The 27192-nt window shown below is 39.1% G+C and overlaps 1 protein-coding gene across 2 annotated transcripts in view; it reads left to right on the top strand.

Moving 5' to 3' along the window:
* LOC149565205 (uncharacterized) overlaps positions 1 to 27192 on the top strand; it is a 321656-nt gene that overhangs the window by 134812 nt on the left and 159652 nt on the right. For both annotated transcript variants that reach the window (XR_016362018.1, XM_089818752.1), the window contains exon 8: positions 20769 to 20899. Coding sequence is in view for 1 of the 2 variants with exons in the window: in XM_089818752.1 (XP_089674878.1) it covers positions 20769 to 20899 (131 nt within the window). In the remaining variant the exon portion in view is untranslated. The remainder of the gene's footprint in view (positions 1 to 20768; positions 20900 to 27192) is intronic.

Raw genomic sequence — 27192 nt, 5'->3', positions numbered from 1 at the left:
TGCATCTGAATCTCTAAGGCTCTCTTCATCATCTTAGCTATGTTTCGTAGCTCCACCTCTTTTCATCCGACTCCATTTGTAGCCAATTGTTGGCTTGCTTCGCATCCTCCAATTGAGATACAAATGTTGCCTTCTTTGATTCCCTCTCGACAATGAGTTTTGCTCGCTTTATCTCCCAAGTTGACTACTGCGTAGTCGAACTAGCTTCTACGATCACTAATCTAGTAACTGTCTCCTCCCAAGCCCTCTCTGCTGCTACCTGATCCGCCTGACTCTTCCGTAGAGCATAGTATGCATCTCAATACACCTGTACTATCTCCCTTGTCAGGTCTCCACTCAGCTCTCTACCATGGGTTCTCTGGCAGTACACTGATGGCACAACTCTAGAGTCTTTGTATTAGGCTACCCTTGTGCCTTGAAGAATATTGCAAAGGCAATTTGGCAACCAACTCGCATGAACGAAAGAATTTGCTTCGACTCCTGCACCACAGTGTCCAATGCGTGCGTCTGCACGAAAATCACTGCTTGGTGACCTCGAGTCACCATGTAAGCCAAGTATGCCTCGACATCCTCCCCTATGGCTGTCGAGGGACTTGATGATGTGGGTTGCTCCGTGGCTATCGCTGTCTCTACTGTCTCTAACATCCTCTCAGTAGTACTTCCCATTAAAGGTGGATGTGGTAGCTCAATTGCAACAGTGGGCTGACTTAAATGTTTATCGTATAGGGTAGACGACTAGTTATTGCATTAAGAGACTAGAAGATAACATAGAACAAGATAGTACCTTATTCATATAAGGAGAGTATACAATCATGAGTACAATGACGATTCATAGTTCCATTTGGACGATGTATATATATATCCCGAAGAGGTGACTCAACCATCACTCAGGCTTTTAAACACTAACTAATCCCGTTGGCTGTAGTATACTTTTTACTGACAACATCATCCCCCTCAAAAGAAAAGTCATCTCCAGATGACAAAATACAGACAACTAAACAACTAAGTCCATGAAAACAAGACTAAGAAGAAGGGTGCGTTCCTGGTGGAGTGAGTGCAATAGCCATCCTTTGTGCCTGTAACTCGTTCAACTGTGCCTGTAACTCGTGCACTTGTTGTGTCCAATGTTCAGATCCGCCTTAGGTTGCATATGAATCTCTAAGGCTCTCTTCATCGTCTCAGCTATGTTTCAGAGCTCCACCTCTTTTCATTCGATTCCATCGGTAGCCGACTGTTGGCTTGCTTCGCATCCTCCCACTGAGATATGAATGTTGCCTTATTTGGTTTCCTCTCGACAATTAGTGCTGCCTGCTCTATCTCTTAAGCTGACTGTTGCGTAGCCAAGATGGCTTCTACGATTACTAATTTGGTAGTTGTCTCCTCCTGAGCCCTCTTTGTTGCTACTTGATCCGCCTGACTCTTTCGCAGAGAATAGTACGCCTTCCGATACACCTGTTTTATCTCCATTGTCAACTTCTCCACTCGGCTCTCTACCACGAGCTCTTTGGAGGTCCCCTCCTGCCGCATCTCTCGAGTCTATGTACTAGGCCACCCTCGTGCCTCAAAGCATACTGCAAAGGCAGCTGGGTAACCAACTCGCATGAACGATAGATCTTGTTCCAACTCCTGCACCACAGTCTCTAATGCATGCCTCCATGGAAATCACTACATGGCGACCTCGAGTCACCATGTCAGCCAAGTATGCCTCGACATCCTCCCCTATGGCTATCGAGGGGACTGATGATGTGGGTTGCTTTGTGGCCATTGCTGTCTCTACTGCCTCTAACATCCTCTCAGGAATACTTCCCGTTGGAGGTGGATGTGGTAGCTCAACTGCAATATTGGGCTGACATAAATGTTTACCATACAGGGTAAACGAATAGTAATTGCATTGATTGACTAGAAGATAACATAGAACAAGATAGTACTTTATTCATATAAGGAGAGTATACTATCATGAGTACAATGATGATTCATAGTTCCATTTGGACGATGTATATATATCCTGAAGGGGTGACTCCACCGTTATGCAAGCTTTTAGACACTAACTAATGCCATCAACTGTCCCCAAAAGAACAGTCATCTCTGGATGACAAAATAGAGACAACTAAACAACTAAGTTCATTAAAACAAGACTAAGAAGAGTGGTGGAGCTGGTGCAGTAGCCGTGCTCTGTGCCCATAACGTGTTTAACTGCGCTTGTAACTCGTGCACCTACTGTGTTTGGATGTTCATATCTGCCTTAGCCTACATCTGAATCTCTAAGGCTCTCTTCATCTTAGCTATGTTTTCATGCTCCACCTCTTTTCACCCGACTCCATCTGTAGCCGATTGTTGGCTTGCTTTGCATCCTACAACTGAGATACAAATGTTGCCTTCTCTTATTCCCTCTCGAAAATGAGTTATGCCTGCTCTATCTCTTAAGCTGACTGTTGCGTAGCCAAATGGCTTCTACGAGCACTAATTTGGTAGTTGTTTCCTCTCGAGCCCTCTCTACCACTACCTGATCCGCTTGACTCTTTCGTAGAGCATAGTACGTATCTCGATACACCTATTTAATCTCCCTCATCAGGTTCTCCACTTGGCTCTCTACCACGGGCTCTCTGGCGGTCCACTCTTGCCGCATCTCTTGAGTCTATGTACTAGGCCACCCGCGTGCCTCGAAGCATACTAGAAAGGTAGCTAGGAACCAACTCGCATGAACGATAGAACCTGCTCCAACTCCTGCACCACAGTCTCCAATGCGTGTCTCTGCACAAAAATCACTATATGGCGACCTTGGGTCACCATGTTAGCCAAGTATGCCTTGACATCCTCCCCTGTGGCTGTTGAGGGACCTGATGATGTGGATTGCTCCATGGCCATTGTTTTTTGTACTTTCTCTAACATCCTCTCAGCAGTACTTCCCGTCGGAGGTGGATGTGGTAGCCAAACTACAACAGTGGGTTGACTTAAATGTTTACCTTACAGGGTAAACGAATAGTTATTGCATGAAGAGACCGGAAGATAACACAAAGCAAGATAGTACTTAATTCATATAAGCAGAGTGTACAATCATGAGTACAATGACGATTCAAAGTTCCATTTGGACAATGTATATATATATATATATATCCTGAAGGGGTGACTCAACCGTCACGCAATCTTTTAGACACTAAGTAATCCCGTTAGCTGTAGTATAGTTTTTACCAACAACATCATCCCCTCTAAAAGAAAAGTTGTCTCCGGATGACAAAATAGAGTCAAGTGAAGAACTAGGTACATCAAAACAAGACTAAGAAGAAGGGTGCGTTCTTGGTGGAGCAGGTGTAGTAGTCGTTCTCTGTGCCTGTAACTCGTTCAATTGTGCTCGTAACTCGTGCACCTTTTGTATCCGGTGTTCAGATCCACCTTAGGTTGTATATGAATCTCTAAGGCTCTCTTCATCATCTCAGCTATGTTTCAGAGTTCCACCTCTTTTCATTCGACTCCATCTGTAGCCGATTGGTGGCTTGCTTCGCATCCTCCAATTGAGATACGAATGTTGCCTTCTCTGATTCCCTCTCGACAATGAGTGATGTCCGCTCTATCTCTGAAGTTGACTGCAGCATAGCCAAATTGGCTTTTATGACCGCTAATTTGGTAGTTGTTTCCTCCTGAGCCCTTTCTGCTACTACCTGATATGCCTGACTCTTCTGCAGAGCATAGTATATATCCCGATACCCCTGTACTATCTCCCTCATCAGCTTCTCCACTCAACTCTCTACCACGGGCTCTCTAGTAGTCCACTCCTGTCGCATCTCTAGAGTCTCTATGCTAGGCAACCAACTCGCATTAACGATAGAACCTGCTCCAACTTCTGCACCATAGTCTCCAACACGTGCGTCTGCATGGAAATCACTCTTTGGCGACCTCGAGTCACCATGTCAGCCAAGTATGCCTTGACATCCTCCCCTATGGCTGTTGAGGGACCTGATGATGTGGGCTGCTTTGTGACCATCGCTATCTCTACTGCCTCTAACATCCTCTCAACAATACTTCCTGTCAGAGGTGGAGGTAGTAGCTCAACTGCAACAGTAGGCTAACTCTCCTGTGGTGGAGCTATAGGAAATCACTCTTTGGCGACGTCGAGTCACTATGTCAGCCAAGTATGCCTTGACATCCTCCCCTATGGCTATTGAGGGACTTGATGATGTGGGCTGCTGTGTGACCATCGCTATCTCTACTGCCTCTAATATCCTCTCAACAGTACTTCCTGTTAGAGGTGGAGGTAGTAGCTCAACTGCAACAGTAGGCTAACTCTCCTCCGGTGGAGCTATAGGATCCATCTCCTGAGATACTTCTGTCATAGGTGAGAGAGTGCTAGATGTCAACGCTATTGGTTTGATGGTAAACCTCCAACTTAAGTACGCACTCAAGTCTTGCTCACTCAAGTCTTGCGTTGTACTTGTACCCTCGCTAGTAGCCAATAGCTTAGTATCTATAGTGACCACAACATCTAAACCAACAACTTCCAGTCGAACCTGAGGTGCCCTTGAACTCTCAAGTACCTCCTGCACTAGTAACTCCATCACCTTGTCCGGTACGGCTATAGGTGGCGATGGGGGAGACGTTGGCTGTAATGTAGTCAGTGCTTGTTACTATGATAGGAGTCATAACTACGGGTTGTCTGAACTGTCCAAAACCTAGAATATCCATACCTATAGTATGCCCTATAGGGGCCAAATGATTTGTTGTTGAGAGTGTAGGTCATGGGAATAGCAATTGTGTTGTGGTAATGACTTCAACCTCTTCGTTATCCTCCACATCCTCTTCCTCTTTGTCCGTCTCACTATCGTTAGATGATGTCTCCTATTGGCTGCTATCTATATTCACATGCTTCGGACCTATGTCCAACACTTGTCTGGGTTGCTTCTGCCTGACTGTGGCCTTCTGCCCGCCTAGTGTGTTTAAATGTCTCCATTGCATGATGGGGGGTTCACCTGGCGTGAGTGGGCTAGGCTTGACCTCTAGTCTATCCAAGGGAATTATCTGTGCTGTCGCATCAAGGAATAATCCAATAGTGTAATGGGGTATGTAAAATGTCCTTTGCTGTAGCATCATGAACTTGTTCATGTGTTCTGCTAGTAATGCGGCCCAGTCATATATACTCTTGTTCATGATCCCATTTGTCATTGCGACTTGCGGGAAGGAGATATCAGACGCGTGACTCGATCCCATGAGCCTACTCTTAACCAAGTCTAAGCATCAGCGCCATTGTCCTTCCTGAATATTAGATTTTGTCGATGCTTTGCCTTTAGATGTGTCCATTAATGCTTCTTTCTCTGTTTGAGACAATTCACTGCACACAAGCTCTATTAGGCAACTTTCACCTCTCGACTCAATTTCTTCGGTTTGATATCAATTTTCTCGCCTCCCTATGCATGGCTTGGTAGGTTGAATACCCTAGTGAAGTTTGGTTCCTTGAAGGAGATGATCAAGTCTCACCCTAGGTAGGAAAACAAGTTGGTTTTGGGGAATCGGTCATAGGTGTCTACCAGCGTGCGCATAAAGCCCTCATAATCATGAATGGAAAAAACTAGCATTTGGATTGCCTACTCTATCTACACCTTTCTAATTCTATTCTTCACCAAATGGTCCTCAGGAGTATCTTGGCACCATATCTAGCACAAGACTCCATTCAAGCCTTTGAAAGAAATGGTTTGTGGTGTGAGCTATACTGTTGTAGTCATTGCTTGTGTTGGTTGTTTGCCCTTCTTTTTGCTCATGCTTGTGCTTGTGCCTGTTGCTTGAAGGCAACGTCTTCACATTTGGATTTATCCTGCTACTTGTAGCTTAATCTTCTTCCAACTTTTTCTTCTAGGCTCTCTTCCCGGCGGACTCCAAACGATTTTCTCTTTTATCTTTTTGTTTGCCGAAAACAATAAGGTTTTTCATACCTCCCAACTCCTTATGGCTGAATGTTGCAGCTATATGGTCTGTACGACTTCCTTTAGTTCCTTTGCACAATCTGTACGGTGTTTTCCTTAAAGATGCCATTGTGACATGCTATCCCCTTTGCTTGGTATGGTGGCTTTTGCTATATTGTAATTATTTTGCACTAGTTGATGGCAGTATGACGTTCACTTCCCTTTATACGGTTTGTACAGATGGCCATTTAATACCGGTCTGCTAGGCATTGTACAAACTTGTTTGTTTTTTGTAGGAGCCGTATGGGTTTCTTATAGGTGGTTGGGTGGCTGTACAGTTTTCTTATCACTGCTTGTGTGGCCGCACGGTCTTTTTGTCCCTTTTGTATAGTCTATATACTTAACAATATTTTTTCCTCTATGTCCGTGTGGTTCATACAACTGAGCTCCTTCTTCCTAGATGACCATACAGTATCACCTTAGCTCCTAGTAGTCCATATAGTATACCTTTTCCTCATGATATGACTTCATCTTGTGATTCGTACGGTGTGATGCTTGTTTTGTAAGAGTAGCATTCAGTCAAATATGCTATTTGGTGGTTTCGACCCTATCTTTTGCAATTTTCTCTTTGACTGGGTACAATGTGTGAAGAATATGTTCTTGGTACAATATGTCCTTGTATTGATGACTTACTCTTTCTATTTCCTTGTTCTTTTCTCCATGTTGATACCTCTATCTATTCCTTTGTCCTTTTGTTCCAAGCCTCTCGTGATTATTATTATTCATTACATATATATTATTATTAATAAATATTTACATTTTGTCTAAATTGTTCATTTGGGTGCCATTATCTCCCTGGGCTTCATCCCGCTGGTGGTAGATTTTTAACTTAGAACCGTTTACTGTTTCGACCACTTCCTTCCTATGCAACGTCCATAGTTTGATTGCTTCGTTATCACCCACTTCACAAATCTTGTATGACCCAATCCACTTTACTTTGAATTTGCCAGGTTTGATCTCGTTTTGCCCGTTGTATTTCAATACTAATTGGCCTAGTTGGACAAGTGTTTGTTGTGCCAAACCTTGTGCCTACAATGTGTAACGCCGGTGGCCCATTATTCTTGTAGTCTCCGTCTGTCGAGCTTATTAAGGTTATATTACCTCTCCCCGAGACTCCATGTCTCCCAACTTGTTTTCAATTGCTATATGTAAGCTCGATACTATAAGCTCTGTTGGTACTATGGCCTCCTGACCATACATTAGTTGAAATCGAGTGTGTCTAGTAGTGACTTTGTAGGAAGTACGGTAAGCCCATAATGTTGATGGCAACTTTTCTCCCCAATCTTCACCTTCAACTTCGCACGATTTATAGATCACTGAAACCAAAATTCTGTTTGTTGATTCTGCTTGTCCATTTTCTGTATAGTATGGGCTTGAAAGTGAATGGTAGGTTTTAAATTATGTTGTGAGTAGCTTGTTGACATGATTAACAAAATGTCCTCGGTGGCTTGTCAGCTGAAGTGCAATACCGTACCTTGTAATGATTTGCTCATGGATAAATCTTGCCGTGCTCAGTGCAGAGTTGTTTGGTAGGGCCCATCTCTCTACCCACTTTGTGAGGTACTCTGTTGCTATGACAATGTATTGACATTTGTGGGCTTTGCTTACCTTCAAGGGTCCAACAAAGTCTAATCCCCACCGTACGAACAGTTCCTATGTATGTGAGGGGTTTAAGGGCATAAAATCTCTTTTCAGTGGTTTTTCGGCTTTTTGACATGTTTCACATCCAACAACCCAATCCTTGGCATCGTTGTGTATGGTAGGCCACCACAATCCTGTGAGAAGTATCTTGTGTGTAGTGTCCGGCCCCATGTGTTTGCCTGTGGGTCCTTCATGTGCTTCTTTTAAGGCTTGGTATTTCCTCCTCAAGAACACATTGCCAGAGGATTTGGTCAGGTGCCATCTTGTATAGTAGCCCATTGATGAATTGGAATGTTTAGCTTTTGAATACGACTTTCAGTCTTTCATTTGGTTGCATTTCTCTAGGGAACTATCTTGTGGAAAGATACTCTCCAATACTTGCGTACCACGATGGGAGTACAACGATCTGAAACTACTGTGTCCGGGAAGTCATCATTGACTCCCTTAGGTGGTTCCTCTGACTTGATTCTGGAGAGGTTGTCTACATTCACATGGCTTTTCCTAGGATGTACAACAATCTTAAATGTGCATTCATACAAAAGAAGTAACCATCTACTTATTCGTCCCTTATTGATTGGTTTATTAACCAAATATAGTAAAGCTTGATGGTCTACATAAAACACTAATGAAGTTGCTAGTAAGTGGTTTCTAAACTTCTACACAACATATACTATCCCAAGAGCTTCCCTCTCAGTGGTGCTGTAGTTCTTTTCTACTTTCTATAAGAGTCTACTTGCAAAGTACACCGGGTGGTCTAATCCATGATCACTTATCTGTGCCAGTGTTGTTCCGATTGAAAAATTCAATTCATCAACATGTATGTGGAACTCCTTGTCCCAGTTGGGGTAAGCCAGAATAGGTGTTGTGGCTAATCGTGTTTTCAACCCTTGAAAAGCTTCATCCTGTTTTGTTTCCCATTCATATGGTTCTCCTTTACAAGTTAGTTTGTCGAGAGGGTAAGATATTTTGACGAAGTTTTTAATAAACTTTCGGTAGTACCCTATGTCCTTGGAATGATTTTACCTTGCTCACATCTGTCGAAGGTGGCATTTCCAAAATCCCTCGGATCTTATCCAAATTAGTCTTTAATCCTACCTTACAAATGATGTGTCCCAACAGTTTTCCTTGGGGCACCATGAATCTACACTTCTTAGGGTTTAGTGCTATTCATGCTCGTCTACATCTTTTCATACACTCCTTGAGTGCGGTCAGGTGCTTGTCCTCCGCATAGAAAACTGACCAATCATCCAAGAACGCTTTAAGTTTGCAACTGACATCTTGTCGAAGATGTGTAGGATGATTCTTTCAAACATTGTTGGGGTGTTGCACAGATTGAATGACATCATGTTGTAGGTGTACTCTCCATCTTCCACCACAAACGTTGTTTTGAGCTTATCTTCCTCGGCGATGGATATCTGATTGTAATCGAAAAATCCATCCATGAATGAGTATATTTCATGGCTGACAACTTCCTCCAAAATACTGTTAGTAAACGGTATTGGGAATGGATCTTTAATTGTTACTGCATTCAGATAGCGAAAATCCATGCATATTCTTATTTGAGTGGTATCCTTTTTTAGTGATATCACAATTGGAGACACCCACTCACTTGTCTATACTCGAAAAATAATGCTTGCATCAAGCATTCGGTTAATTTCGTTTGTGACCTGTGTGGTGTAGTGTTTATTCATGCGGTATGGTCGCTTCTGTATGGGTACTGCTGCTTGTATTAGTGGGATGCAGTTGACACACAATTCTTGCAGTCCCCCCTTTGAGTCTTTGTATGCCCATGTGAAAACATCCTTATACTCCATGAATATCTTAAATGTTGCTGCTTTTAGTACGGGATTCCAATCATCTCCCACAAAAAAGTTTTTAGGGTTGGCCTCGTGTCCTAAGTTCATCGTCTTCACTATGGGTTCATCATATTTAATAGGTTTCTCATTGCTGAATGGATGTGCAAGAGTTTCATTGATTTGTGCCTCTCCTTCCTTGACTTCTCTATATTCCGTTGGAAATTTGTTCTTTTCATCTCCCTGACTTCCTTCTTCGACCTCTAGCATGTGACAACTCGGAAAGAGTTCACAATCCTCCATTTGCCCATGGAGTAGGCCATTCACTGAGTCCAATTCAGCATTGTCGGATCCTCCTAGTTTCAAAGTTCCTTCTTCGTTGGGTTCCATTCTTTTCTTTCCCTCGTCATCTCCTTTTGGCCATGGAGTAGGTCATTCACTGAGTCCAATTCAGCATTGTCGGATCCTCCTAGTTTTAGGGTTCCTTCTTTGTTGGGTTCCATTCTTTTCTTTCCCTCGTCATGTCCTTTTTCACCTTCAGAATTTGATGACGCGACATCTTCCCCCAGCTTGTGGGTGTGTAGGTCAATTACGAACCTACGACCTCCTCTTTCCATGGAAAGAATGCTACTTTTCTAGTCATGTTTCAACGTTGCCTGTACTAGCAAATCCCTTCTGGGGATGGTGTCGTAACCATTTCTTTTCAAGAGAATAAGCAAAAAGTTGAATAAGAAGGGTTGTGTCCCGATCCTTACGGTTTGCACCATTAGTGTTTCGAGGGGTTTGATTTCGTGTTGATTGGCGCTAAGAAGTTGGAATGTAGGTGGCCATAGGGTTGGTTGTCCCAAATTCTTCCATGTTTCCTCAAGTAGCACATTATGCCTGATGCTCCATCAACGATGGTGTTTGTGGGGATGGTTCCGAGAATACCCATCTCAACTATTGTAGCATGTCTTCTTGTGTTCAACGTGAGTAGCATTGGGTCTACTGTGGTGTGTGTTCTTTCCTGGCTTGTCCACCGCTTTCAAGGATGGTGTCATGTTTAATATTATTGTCTGTAATTGAGGCATTGCATGAATAAGGTCATTTAGTTTCATAGGAACCTTAGCTTGCGTTACCTGCCGTATGATATTTTGTTCTGCTTGGTTTCTCCGTGAGGTGCCGACAGTGTCCTTCATTTGCATTCTTTCGACCTCCATCTCTTTTTCTATTTCTATTTTTGCCTACTGCATCCTTTTCTTTTCCTCCTCCGGATCTGGGTATGTTTTTTTTTTCGCTTGTGCGCGAGTGATTGCTAATGTTTCTTGCTCACATCTTTCTATGCTCAACAAGTTCACCCTGGGCTTATGCATTTTGAGTCATTGTGGTCTCCAGGACCACACCATCGGCACAATAGTTGTGGTGTTCCCTTTGTACTACAATCTCTGGTGAAGTGGCCCAAAGGTTGCACGCACAACATTGTATCATTGGCAGTCCGGTTGGATCGTATTGTATTCGGCTACGACCCTGGTTATTGTTGTTTCTGTGTCGATTATTGTTTCGATAACCTGTTGAAGTTGTCATGTCATTATTTGTTCCCGTAGCTCTCGAGGTGGATACTTCTTGCGTTAGTAGCACTAGCTGGTGTCCTTTTGTTTTCATATTGAACGAACATTCCTTGGTGGAATGTCCCACAATCTGGCAAATAAAGCAAAATGGGTTTTTAGGGCAAGAGCCCTTTGTGTGGCCCTCTTCTTTGCAATCCGTACACCATAGTTACCCTTCTCTGTTTTGGCCAGGGTTCTTTTTCTTGTTTTTTAATTCTTTCATCATACGTAGCATATCTTTTTGTAATGCCTGGACCTTTTTACTCAATTCGTCATTGCTGTTTTCAGAGGATGAGTCTTCTGAATCCAAAGATCTATCGCTCTTCTTTTTCCTGGCTTTGTGTTCACTCTCTAAGTCCATTGCGCAGTTATATGCATCATTGTATGATACCAGAGGTACTATTTTCATCTTTTTCCACAATGTTTGTCATAGTCCTTTAACAAACCATCTTTTCTTCAATCCATTTGCTGGTGGGCTTTCCATCTTCCCTACTAGCTCCTTCAGTCTTTTCATGTATACGCAGATTATTTCATTCTTCCCTTGCTTTGTACTGTAAATTTCAGCTACGATCTCATTGTCATCCCTTAGTAGTCAGAATTCTATTGTAAATTCTTTCTTAAGTTCAGCGCATGGGGCTAGCTTCTTTTGGTCAATATTTGAAAACCAATTGATTGCTACGCCTCTCAGTGTAGTTGGAAACTAACAAATTTAGTCATCCTCATCCATTATGCCATTCGCAGTCCATATCGTTTCACATGTTTTACAGTGTCGAACTCAATTGACCGTCTTGACGCCATTAAATTTTGGTAGTTTTTCTTTGGCCCTGCCATTGTTAACTTTTGCCTTGTTTGTTGTGTCTGTGGTTGTTGTGCAACTGACTGTTCAGTGCACTCGTGTTGTTTGCACACTTGCGTTCTTTTGAGTACCCGCATTGTTCTGCACAACTACGCTACTTCGAACAACCGCGTTACTCTGTGGTGTGAAAGGTTCTTCTATAAGCAAGGTTGTTCGATTCTCGACTTCTATCCATTCATCTGGTGTATTGGGGAGAAAGAGTTCAGCCCACGCTCATGCTTCTTCGACACCTTGAGCCATGCGGATTCGTTCTTTTCTATCCAGATTCTCTATGCTTGGTATATACAAGTTTAAGAACTCCTCCTTTGTTTTTTCAACCAAATTTAACCTTTTCTGTGTCTCTTTGAGCAATGTAGTATACCCTCACATATGAAACTCAATAATAAATTACAATGATTAATATATTCATTTGAAATAATTATGTGATTAATTAGAAAATAAAATAGCTAATTGATTATTGAATAATAAATAATTTATGTATCTCAATTAAATAGTTAAATCAATAAATAGATATTAAATAATTAAATGAATAAGCATCACTTTATAAATTCATAACTATAAATCTTACCTAACTTATACCTTAATATAATATTATAATAAATAAACATATACATATGAATCGGCACAAAAATAGGAAAGAATACATTCACTTCCTTTAAGGAAATATGAGACATAAATAAATGTATAAAAAATCATACAAAGGGACCAAAAAGATATTTTAAAAAAGAAAAGGAAATGAATATTTATGATTATTATTTACAAATGTGAGAAGGGAAAATTAATAGTAGTCAACCGCATGTAATGTATGTCACCAAATAAGGAGAAAAGGTAGAATAAGAACCACATGAAAATCAAGAGATAAAGAGAGAAGCTTGCCCATAAAAATAGCTAATAAAAATTCGGAAGTCAACTCAAGGTAAGTTGCAACCATTAAAAGGAAGCAAAGTATAAGAGAGATTAAACAAGAGCAAAACTAAATACTTCATCATATTTTAAATAAGTGCAGCAAATAGAAACATAGGAAAAGTAAAAAGAAGCAAGAGAAACTTCTTGCAAGACATAAAAGCTAACCAAGAAAATGGGAAGATATAACGTAGTAAAAAGAGATATATTAAGGAATAAAAATATATAAATGAAGATTAGTGAAAGGTAAACTTGCTACTATTTCAACAATATAATATTATAGATTCAGATGATATTATTATTATATAAAGAGATAGAGGAGAATTTGAATTGATAATTAATTTAATTTTAATAAGAGAAGATAATATTGGGAAGCAATGTGAAATAATGTGAATTAAGGGATATTTAATAAGAGAAGTCTAAAAATAAGAAAAGATAAAGTGAAAGGATAGAAAGAAAGAATTGATATATTTGAGGAATAGTTTTTTTTATATCAAAATTATTTACTTAAAATAATTCACACTAATTCAATAAAAAGTGCATCCCAACTGGGGACATTACAAGCAAGTCCTCGGTATTTTTCGGTCAGTTAGGTGAATGCATTCTGTCGGTTGATGCTTCTTCACCCCTTCGGTGCTCGTAGGTGAGCTGTTGAAGTTTTTGCCTTCGTTTTGCTTGTGTGAGGATTAATGCTTCCTATGCAGTGCACATATCATCCTTTTATTTTATTTTATTTCGATCTTTATTGAGCAAGTTCGACATTAGTCTTCAAAACTTATCTTTGGTACTAGGTTTGATAGGCAACAATGCCAAATGTTTACCATACAGGATTAAGGGATAGTTATTGCATTAAGGGACTAGAATATGACACAAAACAAGATAGTACTTTATTCATTTAAGCAGAGTATACAATCATGAGTACAATGATGATTCATAGCTCCATTCGAATGATGTATATATACATCCTGAAGGGGTGACTCAACCGTCAGACAACTTTTCAGACAGTAACTAATCCTGTCGGCTGTAGTATAGTTTTTATTGACAACAAACCATGTATTTAGTTTCATTCTGATGTAAGGCTATGAGCCATCGTTGTGCCATTTTGAAGTAGTAGTTGATTGATGTTTGAGCAATTTGTCTCTAGTAACTTTTATTTGTGTGGATGGAACAAATATTAGAAGGTATTGCTGATATACTAGCAACATTTGAGTTGATCCTATTAGATAGAACTCATGGCCATGAGACTTAAATTTATGCACCAGAATGTAAAGTGCCTTGACAATTTTTGAAGTTTTATCCCTTTTTTTTGCCTTAGGAATTTTGTCAAACACTTCCCTTGCAGCCTCAGTTTGCTGATGTTTGTTGTTTTGCTATGATTTTTGAATGCCAATGATATTGATGAATACAAATGAATTGCAAAATAACTAATTGGAAATCAAAGTGATATGCAACTTCTTTTTATTATTTTTCAAATGCAAGTACATGAAATTCTGATGTAAAATGTACACCTACAGCCAAAAGGTATTTTCACAAACACTTGACATGCATCCTATGAATGACTATGCAATGAGACATTTTTACAAACATTTGGCATACAAACTGAACAGCTGAATTAAGTTGATTACCCTTCAATACTTCAATGTTTACAATAACTGAATACTTTGGTAACAAAAAGACATATATTACTTGTCAAATGTATCCATCTACAATTGCCAAATGTAAATACCAAAAGAACCTGGAATAAGTAGCTGAGATGACATGCTTTTTGGCTTTGCTTTTTTCAGATTTGCTTTTTTGGACTGCTTTTTCGGATCTGCTTTTTTGGACTGGCTTTTCGGCTCTTCTTTTTCGCTTTGCTTTTTCGGACTGCTTTTTTGGATCTGCTTTTTCGGACTGCTTTTTTGGATCTGCTGCGAAAATTGAAACCTTTCTCCTTGCGAACTAATGTCAAAAATTAGATGCACGGGCTGAACAAAAATCACTGAATATTATCTCCCAATTAATCACAAATCAATTGGCTGAATACCAATTCCTCCACTCCGAACTAGGGTTGATATCTCACAACTGAAATTGGCACTTTAGAGTCTTCAAACCCTCAGGCAAGTATGCAAGCACTAAGGCTCTCAGCACAATAGATGAATATGCAACTCAAGATGTGTAAAATGACCCCTTAAAGGCTCCTTATAAAGATTTCACAAGCAACTCCAAGAAGCTTCTAGAGGAATCCAACACTTTATTCTTTTAAGTGACTTTTTGATATTTTATTATGTTAGTCACTTTACTATTAAATCAATTAAATATAAAGTTACTTTTTAATATTTCATTGTTTAGTAATCTTATAAGTAATTAATTTAATATATCTTTTCCCCTTTATTTCTTCTTTTTTAGCCTCCGAGGAAAATAAAGGCTAAAATAAAATAAGTAGCTGGTGCCTGTCAAAAAGGGGACATTTCAGTCCTCCCTTCCTGAAATTGCTTGTCCTCAAGCAATTGCAAACTCGGGTGCTATAAAATCTGCTCATTCTCCCATGTGGCGTCCTTTGCAGGCAGATCCCTCCATCTCACCAAGTACTCCTTAATCACTCTATTCGGCAATTTCCTCTCTTTGTCATCAATGATCTCTTCAGGCACCAAGACCAAATGTCCCTCCTCATCAAGTGGTGGAAGATCCGTGGAAGAGATCACTTGCTGACCTAATGCCTTTTTGAGGCATGAAACATGAAATACATTATGAATCTTGCTGCTTGCAGGCAGCTCTAACTCATATGCTACCTCTTCAATCCCTCCTGGTAACCTTGTATGGACCGTAGAACCTTGGTCTTAGTTTCTCTGCTCCACTCTTTTTAAGAGAGGATTGTCTATAGGGCTGCAACCGTAGGTATATCATATCACCAATCTCAAAGCTGCGCTCAACCCTATGTTTATCTGCATAAGTCTTTTGCTGATTTTGTGCCATTACTAGATTATGCTTGAGTGCCTTCAATATTTGTGGCTTTCCTGAATCCAATCTTTTGCTTTAGGTGCCCTGCTCTCACCAAAAGCCATCTCCACGAATGAAGGTGCATCATACCCGTACAAGGCTCTGAAAGGACTCATTCCAATGGACATATTGTGTGTGGTATTGTAACAATACTCTCCTAAATGCAACCACCTGATCCAAGCCCGCTGTTGTCCTACCACATAATTACGCAAGTACCCCTCCACCCACTTATTAACAATTTCTGTTTGCCCCTCAGTTTGAGGGTGATAACTGGTACTGGGTGTCAACTCAGTACCTGTCAGTCTAAACACCTCCTGCTAAAAAGCACTCATAAACCTGCTATCTCTGTCGTTGACTATGTTCTTAGGTAGCCCATGCAATCTAAAGATCTCCCTGAAAAATAGCTCAGCCACCTATGAAGCCTTGTACTTTGTCGGAATAGCAAAGAAATGTGCGTATTTTGTGAGCCGGTCTACCACAACAAAGATGCCGTCTCTCCCTTGTACTTTGGGTAGGCCTGTGATGAAGTCCATCGAAATGCTCTCCCACTTCAGCTCAGGAATGGGCAAAGGCTGAAGTAACCCAACTAGATGTGTATGCTCGAACTTATTCTACTGGCAAGTCACGCACTCCTTCACATGCTTCAACACATCATCCTTGAGGCCTTTCCATGAAAACCTTTCTCTAATCTGTCTATAAGTTTTGAAGTAGCCCTGATGGCCTGCTAGGGGTGTATCATGGCAAGATTGTAGTATTTTCTCCTTCAATTTTGATTCTGGTACCAGGTAGATCCTATCCTTGTAGTAAATCACATCATCAACTATCCTGTACTTGTCCTCCCGAATCAATCCATCCATCAACTCACAAGCAAATGTATTCTTGGAGTACTCCACCAGTAAGATGGATTTACAATCTGCCGAAATCTCAGAGAGTGAGCAAGCTCAAGGCTTCTTGGAGAGGGCATCTGCAGCAATGTTCTTCTTCCCCTTAACATACTCTATGTCGAAATCATATGCCTGTATCCTGCTAACGCACTTCTGCTGTCTCTCGTTCAAGTCCTACTCTAAGATGTATCTGAGATTGTTATGATCTGTCCTCACCACAAATTTTCCCCCAACTAGATACTGTCTGAACTTTGCCAAGGCATGCATAATGGTGAGCATCTCCTTATCATAGATGGAGTATAGTCTCTCAGCTCCCCTCAACTTATGGCTCTCAAAGGCGATAGGGTGTCGATTTTGCATCAATACTGCACCAATACCTTCCCCTGAAGCATCACACTCTAGAATGAAAGGCTGCGTGAAATCAAGAAGTGCCAACACTGGACAACTGCTCATCACCTGAAACCTGAAACCTTTTTCGGATCCGCTGCGAAAACTGAAACCTTTCTCCTTGCCAACTGATGTCAAAAATTAGATGCACGGGCTGAACAAAAATCACTGAATATTATCTCCCAATTAATCACAAATGAATTGGCCGAATACCAATTCCTCCACTCCCAACTAGGGTTGATATCTCACAATTGAAATTGGCACCTTAGAGTCTTCAAACCCTCAGGCAAGTATGCAAGCACTAAGGCTCTCAGCACAATAGATGAATATGCAACTCAAGATGTGTAAAATGACCCCTCAAAGGCTCCTTATAAAGATTTCACAAGCAACTCCAAGAAGCTTCTAGAGGAATCCAACACTTTATTCTTTTAAGTGACTTTTTGATATTTTATTATGTTAGTCACTTTAATATTAAATCAATTAAATATAAAGTTACTTTTTAATATTTCATTGTTTAGTAACCTTATAAGTAATTAATTTAGTATATCTTTTCCCCCTTATTTCTTCCTTTTTAGCCTCCGAGGAAAATAAAGGCTAAAATAAAATAAGTAGTTGGTGCTTGTCAAAAATGGGACATTACAATTTGGCTATGAGACTTAAATTTATGCACTAGAAGATGTGAGTGATACCTTGAATGCTGCTACCTTATACAAATTCTAGATCCTTGTCGTTGTTGCATCATGGATGGGCTCTAAGGGTGGTAAAATACAGTCCAATTAAGATCTACTTCATGTTCGAATGCCTTTGGCTAGCAGTCAATAAGTAATGCTTGTTCAATCTAGTAGAGGACATGATAATGTTTAGAGCCAGCTTGCTAGTACACCGTGTTAGGTTCATGAGGAAAGCTTTATGTGCTTGATTGTAATTTAGTAACTTCATAATGAGCCAATATATCTGGAACTTGCAAAAGACATAATCACCATCTTGATGAAGCTCTAAAGTTCCTAACAACATGCCATGATCTTTGTGCTTCTTTGTAGTCAATGTGTGCAAGAACAGATGCAAAGGAAGAAGAAATTGCATAAGTCTGAAGTCAAGATCTGAAAAAAAGAAGTTTGGAAAAATTGTTATCTTATCTTGTGGTTGTGAAAGTAGAAGTTAAGATTATCTCGTGTTGCTGGTTTGGAAACCGGAACCTTGCACAAAATGATTCCAAGCAGTGTCTTGTTAGTTTGTTGCTAAGTCTATGATTATGTCTTGTTGAGAGCGGTGTTTCCAAACTTGTCGCAAGTCAGGCGAGTTTGGTGAGTTGGTGAGTAGAGTCAGCTATTCTAGGTTTTGACAACTCGGCTGCTCGGCTCACCGGGTTTTGACCCATGGCTCATATAACTGGATCGGTTGGCAAAACTCACCCAACTCGCGAAGTTTGAACATGCATAACTTGACTGGGTCTGAGCATAGGCGTGCAAGTTATTCTGCAATTCAACACTTGGCTTAGGGGGCGAGAGTATATATACAAATATAACATTGAAGTCTAAGTTTCTTATACTAAAAGGTTATATTTTTATAAATATTATCAAGATGTTTTAGATAAGTTTCAGCTTCATAGTAGTTGCGATGTAAAATCTAGATTTTGTGGTTTTCTGAAAAATTTCAGAAGTATGATGGATTTAACATGTATGTTCCTTGTTTATGTATGTGATGACAAATTAGCTTCTATTTGATGACGTTATCATGTCTTTAAGTTATATTCAATGAAGGGTGCTTGAAATAAGTTTTAAATTATTAAAAATCTATAAATTTCAAGGTTTTTTTTCATTTTGCTGAGTTCTAGCCAAGTCGTTTGCAAGTTCGAGCCAAGTCAGCCTATTGAGTCCAAGCCAAGTCCGGCTTTAGGAACTATGGTTTAGAGAGAGTCCACTCTCTCCTCCTTTTTTAGATATATGGATTAGAGGTGCCTCACATTGTATCTTCAAGGGACCTTGAGGCTTCGGGATCACACTATATAGTGGTTGTTTCCCTTGAGACCATACTTTTATTAGCTCATCACCTCATTCTTTACAATGGTCTCTCCCACATGGGGCATTAAGCAGCCACTTGAGCCAAGTTCGGGTCTAGGAACTATGATTTAGAGAGACTCCACTCTCACCTCCTTTTTTAGATATATGGATTAGAGGTGCCTCACATTCTATCTTCAATAGACCCCGAGGCTTTGGGATCACACTATATAGTGGTTGTTTCCCTTGAGACCACACTCCTGTCAGCTCATCACCTCATTTTTTACAATGGTCTCTCTCACATGGGGCACTAAGCAGCCACTTGAACCCCCTTCTGGGCCTCTCAGGGATGTGAGACCTCGCAGATCCTCCACTCAGGAGCGGCCTTCTTCCTGCTGCTCTAGAGGTCCTCAGACGGTTTGGGGTCCCTTCTTGCCCCAAGCCCCATCCTTCGGTTCTGGATTTTTTCCCAGTTGCTCAGAGAAACTAGTTGGGTTGTTTGTTTGGTGGTTTCTTCTTGCTTTCGTTATTCTGTTTCTTTCCCCAGACATCATTGGGTGCTTCTGCTGTGAACTGTCCTGCTTTGTTTTGGCAGTCCCTTGGACCCTCTTGTTGGTCATTTGTTGAACATTAATAAATTTCTCTTCTCTTATCTTATCTATATGTCATCATGTACCAAATGCTGTTTTTGGATCTTCCTCCTCTATGATTATGCTGTTTATTATTTAAATGGTAGAAATAAAACTGGCCAAGGAACAATAGCATTGCATAGTCACGAATGTTGTTGGAAAATTGCTACTGTTGTTGGTTTGTTTATACGTCAGGTTGCTACTGTAATATTTATATTTGAACTAAATTAAAATTAGAAAATAAGAACAATTAGATATATACTAAATGAACATATTGATTTGTTATTATATGTGGATTAAAGACATCGCTCAATAGGATCATCTTTAACTGGTCAAGATTAATTAGGTCATAACATGCTCTCTTATCTTGGAAGGCTTCAACCTTAAATCATCATGAAAATATGATGGTTGTTACGATATTGATAAATATCTGAAGTAACATTGAATAAGATTCATCCAAGCCAGCTCAAACCAACACTTGAATTACATTTACTTGATGATTTTATACATGAAGTCCAAGAGTTTTGTTTAGAATTGGATTTCAAAATCCATTCATATTTATGGTAGCTACGATTTAAATGTTTACAATGTTTTGGTTCTAGGGAGAATCTGTTGCAATAGGCAAGGCTTTGTTATGAACCCTACTAGACGTAGAGTTTGAAATCACTGTAGTGAGGATAAATGGTTTATTAATGTTTCTAGGAGAGGCTCAAGTAGACCTGCCACACTTTCTTTTTCAACTTGCTAATGTCCACAACTTTTATGTTTGCTTTGATGTAAATTTTATAACATGTATGAATATAAAGTATTGAAATAGCTTGAATGCCATAATCTTATTATCTTGTACTAAATTTGTTGTGCTTCTGCACCTTCATTTAGTTACAGTTATCTGTCATGTTTTAGCTATTTCTTTAACAAATTTTAGTATATCATATTATCCTGCTTGATTGAACCAGTTCAAAGTTACACTTAATATATATATTTTAAAAAGTATTAGACAAACTATAAACCTGTAGAAGATCAAATAATTCAAATTACACAAGGCTTGGAGAGAGACACTTTATAAAATCTTAATTTATGATCAGGTTTTTTCTTCTTGTCTCATTATATACGTTTTACAGATTTTATTTTAATCTAATCTTTTCTACATGTTCTCTGCTGCCAGGCTACCATTGAATGTATTGCTTCAATATCCAAGAAGTCGGGAGTAAAGGATATTCTTTTCCACAATTTGAATAAAGATCTTTCTACAAAAATTGAGGGAATGCACAATGAAGATATGACAAAAGCAGATAGGTATTTACATATATTGCTTATGATTGTCTGGATTATCTACCTGCAGAGTGAAGATTCATTTCCAAATTCTTTCTGATGCTGTTTGTTTTGGGTTTTTATTTTAAAAATCAACTTGGAATCCACTAAACATTTTTTAACAGAGAACAGGAAGTCTGTGTTAATGTTTGGTACCTTCAGTTGGATAAACTTTGAGACTAAACTGAAGTTACATATATGTATGTGTGTGTGTGTGTGTGTGGGTAACTAAATAATAAATTATATATATGATAAATTATATTTATAATTATGTTGTTACGATTTTAATGAATAGAATGTCCCATGAAGGGACATGTCTCCTCTTGATTTGTTACCAAGATAAATAAGAGATTGTTGCAAAGTGGAAAACACATACCAAACATAATGGCAATGCTATTACATTTGCAATGATCCTTGGAAAAACAACATGGTATCAGAGCATTTATTGGTCCCAACATATGACGTGTTCCAACTTCAATATGCATCAGGACTCACAGAAATTGCACTAGTTTTGCACAACATTTATATTTGATTTATTTCAATTTTTATCTCTTTCCATTGTATCTGAATATCTCCCTTTTTGTCACTCAATGTAATTTCCTTACACAAATCTTCTCCAATATTGCATATTGCAGAACACAGAATGACTTTCAGTGATGTATCAAATGTAGCTATGTGTTTGTAACTCTTATATTTGGAGTTTTGGAATTTTATTCTATTTACATTTACAAACTGCTCTGATACTATGTTGTTTTTCCGAGGATCGTTGCAAATGTAATACCACAGCCATTATGTTTGGTATGTGATTTCCACTTTGCAACATTTTTTTATTTATATTGGTAATAAATCAAGAGGAGACATGTCCCGTCATGGGACATGTCTATTCATTTAAATGGTAACAACATAATTATATATATAATTTATCATATATAATTTTTTTTATTTAATTATCTACAGTTACAAAATAAAAATAAAAATAAAACAAAAACGATATCCAAAATTTATGTAAAGGAGGGCATAAGCAATCCTTTAATATCTGACACAAATCAGTTGTCATACGTGGCATGAAAGGGGAATTTTGAGAGAAAAGATTAAATAAAAACATGCCAATGAAAGAAAAGATTAAATAAAAACATGCCAATGAAGTTTATTTACTTCAGGGTGTTGGGGGTATCTTAAAGAAGCCGGATAAAATTGTGAGTATGGACTCTCTACGGGCTTCATATCTCTCCACAAAAGCAGCGATTTCTAGCATGGGCCACTTTCAATGGAGCAGTTTCATTGAAAGAAGCAAAACTGCTACATTGCATATCTTGATGGCCCTAAATATACGAGCGGCAAAATAGTCTGTCATTGGCAAGCACTCATGATTTTGATTGGAGGAGGAGGGCACGCCTTGGTTTGTTGGGTTTTCCTATAGCTCCCTCACAAATTCTTTCTGTTCACAGTTGTGACTGAAAAATGCATCAAACTTCTGACTGTGATAACCAGTGCTCTTAATTTTTTATTTTTTGTAAATAAAACATGGTAGCATTCAAATAAAATGCATCTCACCTAAGTTGAGAGCAGTTGCTTGTGCGTAAATCTTCCCCATTAGTCATCGAGTGGTGTCGGTCTGATCTATACTGGATTCTTCTTCACACATTAAATTGGAAATAGATCATGAGGATGAATGGATAAAAGCACTTGTGATGACATTGGGGCGAAAACATGGAAATTGCATGTTGCCATCGGGACAAGTTAGAATCCCGAGCGACTGCTCAGAAAAAAGCCACCACATGGACTAACATAATCCAAGCAGTTGAAGGGGTCATTAGGAGACACAAGAGATTAAGAGGACCATATCAAGGATCAAGAGAATATGAGGTGAGACCAAGTAAGTAAAAATAAAGATAACGGAATATTAATAGGATGATTCATTACAAAGGTATGATCATTTTACATTTGATTGACATTTGTTTAGGAAATAAATAATTGAGGTGATAAGCAATTATTTGTAATTATAGATAATTTTAAATTTATTATAATCAATTGATATTATGAATGTGATTTTATACATATAATGAAATAATACGTTGAAAAATATTGATTAAAGTATATTTATAGAAAATGGAATATACACATGTTCAATTTGGGCACCTAAATTAAATATTTATTATATTGAAATAATGGGGATCATTATCAAATTAATGTCTCATGGAATGAAAGATCAAATAAAAGGATATTGATTTACAAATGAGTATTTATTATTCTTGAGTATTTAATTTATCTAATTATTGTAGTCTATAATAATTGAATTTCTACACAAGCATTTTCCTTGATCTTTTCTTCCGAAAATCTGACACTTCATCAGAGGAAACATTGGATGAGGAGTTCATCAGATTTATGTTTAGAGGGAGTCTGACACATCCATTTGAAGGAGTGGATAGAGGATATGTTTTAGTTCATTTTGGTGGTCTTGGTTGTATAATAATGAGAGTGAGTTTTGACTTAATGTGAACTTTTGGTATCATGCGTGTGATTGCATTATTTAATGGGCCCACCCCCTATCATAAGGAAGTGACGACTTTCAAATGATGTCACTTGTATTTGCAGAAGTTACTGTAAGGTGACGATCTTGCAATAACTTGTATTCTGCAATGTAACACCAGAATTGGGGTACGTCGGGACAGGTTTCTGTGACAGGGAGAAAATGGGCCTTATTTTCGGGACGGTTGGGGGACGACAGCAAGGGGAGGACGAGGTAGGGAGGAGTGTTGTATAGTATACATATAGAACTTGAAATGCTTGTTATGAAATGATTTTTTAATAGAACACACCAAATTAAAATACTTGAACATGGCAAAATTGCAACATGAACTAGAACGATTGAACATCAACATAGTAATATATTACATACCTAATAGTAAAATAAAAAAATCAGAAGTTAAATAGATATAAAAGTCCCCATTCCAGTGGTAGCATGGTTGTGGAATGGCAGAGGTAGGGGTACTTGGGTACATGAGTACCTAGTGCAGGGACGTCTTGGGGCCGGGTACTCTGAGGTTTGGGAGGGGGGTGTGAGTCCCCGTGTAACATTGGTGTTATGAGATCTAACAAATTGAGTATATGGTGAATATCTTGTATCTCAACATTTTGGAAAGCCAATACTCACAGAGTACTTGGTGAATATCATTGATATTCTGGGAGGCCAATACTCTTGATATCAGATGTGATACAAAACCTTATTTTGAGTATTTGGTGAATATCGTTGATATTCTGGGAGGCCAATACTCTTGATATCAGATGTGATATCAAACATTTGAGTAATTGGTGAATATCATGTACTCTGGGAGACCAACACTCATGATATCAAATGTGATATCAAAATGGTGGATATCTTCTGATCAAAGATATTCTTAAAAATTGTCATTCTTAATATTACCAATGGCGTAATATTTGCCTTGTGTTTATCCTCCCTAGCTAAGAGGGAGTATTAATGTTTAGTAGCTTTAGTTGGATAAACTTTGAGACTAAATTGGAGTTACATATATGTGATACATACACGTCTATATATATATATTTATCTGTGTAGGTAATTAAATAATAAATTATATATATAATTATGTTGTTACCATTTTAATGAATAGGCATGTCCCACGAAGGGACATGTCTCCTCTTTATTTATTACTAATATAAATAAGAGATTGTTGCAAAGTGGAAAACACATACCAAACATAATGGCAGTGCTATTACATTTGCAACAATTCATGGAAAACCAACACTATGAAGCTAGCATCTAGGACTTCAAGTGACCAGATATACACTGGGAAATAATGCTAAATCTTTATTTTCTTTTAGTAGGATAAGGTCAGGGAGTTCTACAGGTAGAACCTAGAATATTCATGTAACTTAAGGCATTCTTCTAAAAGAAAATATGCACTATAAGATAAGATAAGATGATATTAATGTCCAACAAGAGACTAACAAAAGGGTCCAAGGGACTAGAAGATTACAACAAGAAAGAAAAACAACTTAGCAGGAGCACCAAACAATGTCCTAGAAAGTGTGAACAAGAAAGCAAAGGGAACAACAACAAACAAGAGAACTTGATATCCTTTGTTGGTAAAAAGAAATCCAACACCGAAGGATAAGGTCAAGGACGACTAGGGGTTTGGTCACATCTTTGATTAACACTGGAGATAGGGTGTTGCTATCTGGTGAATCCATGACGAGGTCTAATAGATCTGGTATGCCTAAAGACAGGTGTAGCAAGTGGCTGCTTTATGCTAGTGGAGGGGGACATGGGTGGGAAAAAGGTGGTAATGAGCTGATCTGAGGCCTGGCTCTAGGGAAACATAGCTGAAAAGTGTGATTGCGGAGCGGTGAAGTCTCCCGGAGGTAAAGCGCTAAGCACTATTGGTTGGAATAACCGAAAAAGGCTGAAAGGGATTTGTAGTCTCTGAATAAATAGTGGAACCCTCCTCTAATCTCATAGTATATGGGGAATTGGAAGATGAAATGGATCTTAGTCTTTGTCTTCGACAAAGTGCAAAGGTGACAAATCTTGTCGTCTCTGGTCAAGTGGTGATCTGTCTGGCATCGAAGCGAATGAGAATTGACTCTGAAAGAGCCCAGAGAAATGTAGAGGGCGTGATTCCAACACTTGCTCAAGTAGAAAGGATGCACAATAATCCCGTTACAGATCTCCAGAAGCTGCTTAGAATAGAGACCATTCGTGAGCACAGACCCTTGGGAGGGTTAATCTAGGTCATGGTGATGAACTGTCTGTATATGTTAAGTTTGACGTGCCCATTCAACTCTTGCTGTGAGGGGAGGATATGGGTGGGAGCATCCAGTAAGAACTAGTAAGTCGGGAGACAATCAATCTCAATTTCGATCGAGCCCAATAAGGTAGCGGCCTAGGTATACCAGCAATGGGCCCTGGTTACCAAATTAGAGTGAGCAATATCAATGGAGGAGCAATATGCAAGGTAGGAGTAGCTGTGGTGACCATCCGTGAAGTCTACAAAGCCCATGAAGTGTTGAATGAACCAGATTAAATCGAAGATAGCGTTAAGCCTGAAAGGGTGAGTCTTGAACTTGGCCGAAATAATATTGTGTGGAGTGTACTAGTTACATCTGATAATATGATGAAAGAGAAGCGTCTCCACCGACTGAACTGAGGCCCAATCAGAATTAGGAAGACAAGATCCCCATATCATAGTCATATAAAACTGTCGTTTTGACCAGTGAGTCTAGGAGAGATAACTTGGAGTCAGTGTCCTGAAAGTGATGTCGAAAGCACTGTCTCTTTATAATGGTGAGGGAATCCATCCCCTTGGAAACCTTGGGCAGGTGGGCAAGCCTCATGCTAAAATAGGGACCAAAGAACTTGACACTGAGGTAAGTGTACGAAGAGACAAATCTCAATCGCTTGACCCTAAAAGCTAAAGTGAAGATGTGAGGTCTTTAGATTGTTGAAGACCATACCCCTAGTCTTGCTCAGGCGTACAACAAACTGACACTAGTCACAGAAAGAGGCCAACCCATCAATACGCCTTTAGAGCACCTCCAAAGAGGAGGCTAAAAGAACCACATCATCGATAAAGAGGAGAATGCAGATCAAAACCTGGTGTAAGTAGCAACCATCCCTAGGGAGTGAAGCCTCATTGAGAACGCCACGAGCTCATCAATATAGATATCGAATAAAGTGGGGGAGAGAGGGCAGCCCTTCTTTACCCCAATGGTGCTTTGAATCAGATCTGAGAAGCTCTCAAGAGTCCTAAATTTGTCTCCAACTTTCTCATAAAGTCTCATTATCGATGTTAGAAGAATATTAGAAATACCAATGTCTTCGAGCCTTTCGAAAAGGATCCCCTTAGGATCGGATTCAAAAGCCTTGAAAGTCTACAAAACAACAGTAGACTTTCGCAGCACGATGTTGAGCTTCCTCAATGGTAGCCTGTAGTGTTGTTAATGAAACCATGTTAATGTTATATAAATTGATTTTTGCAAATGTACTAATATTGCCATTGTTATTAGTATTATCCAAATGCAAATTTGAAGACTTATAAATATGAGGAGACATGTCTCTATGGTTAATCATCATTAGATAATAATAATATATTAACAAGAAGATAAATAACCATATATATATATATATATATATATATATATATATATAAGAATATTTGTCTAAATTATGATTTACCATCAATAATGTATCTCATGATTGAATTAATCGGACTGAAGCTACAAACTTGACACTCCCTCTTAGCTAGGGAGGATTGTAATAT

The sequence above is a fragment of the Cupressus sempervirens genome, chromosome 3 (genome assembly GCF_028749045.1).
Source record: "Cupressus sempervirens isolate cs-2001-9-10 chromosome 3, ASM2874904v1, whole genome shotgun sequence".
Classification (NCBI taxonomy): Eukaryota; Viridiplantae; Streptophyta; class Pinopsida; order Cupressales; family Cupressaceae; genus Cupressus; species Cupressus sempervirens.
The sequence above is the reverse complement of the archived record's forward strand: the minus strand, read 5'-3'. Positions and strand labels throughout refer to the sequence as shown.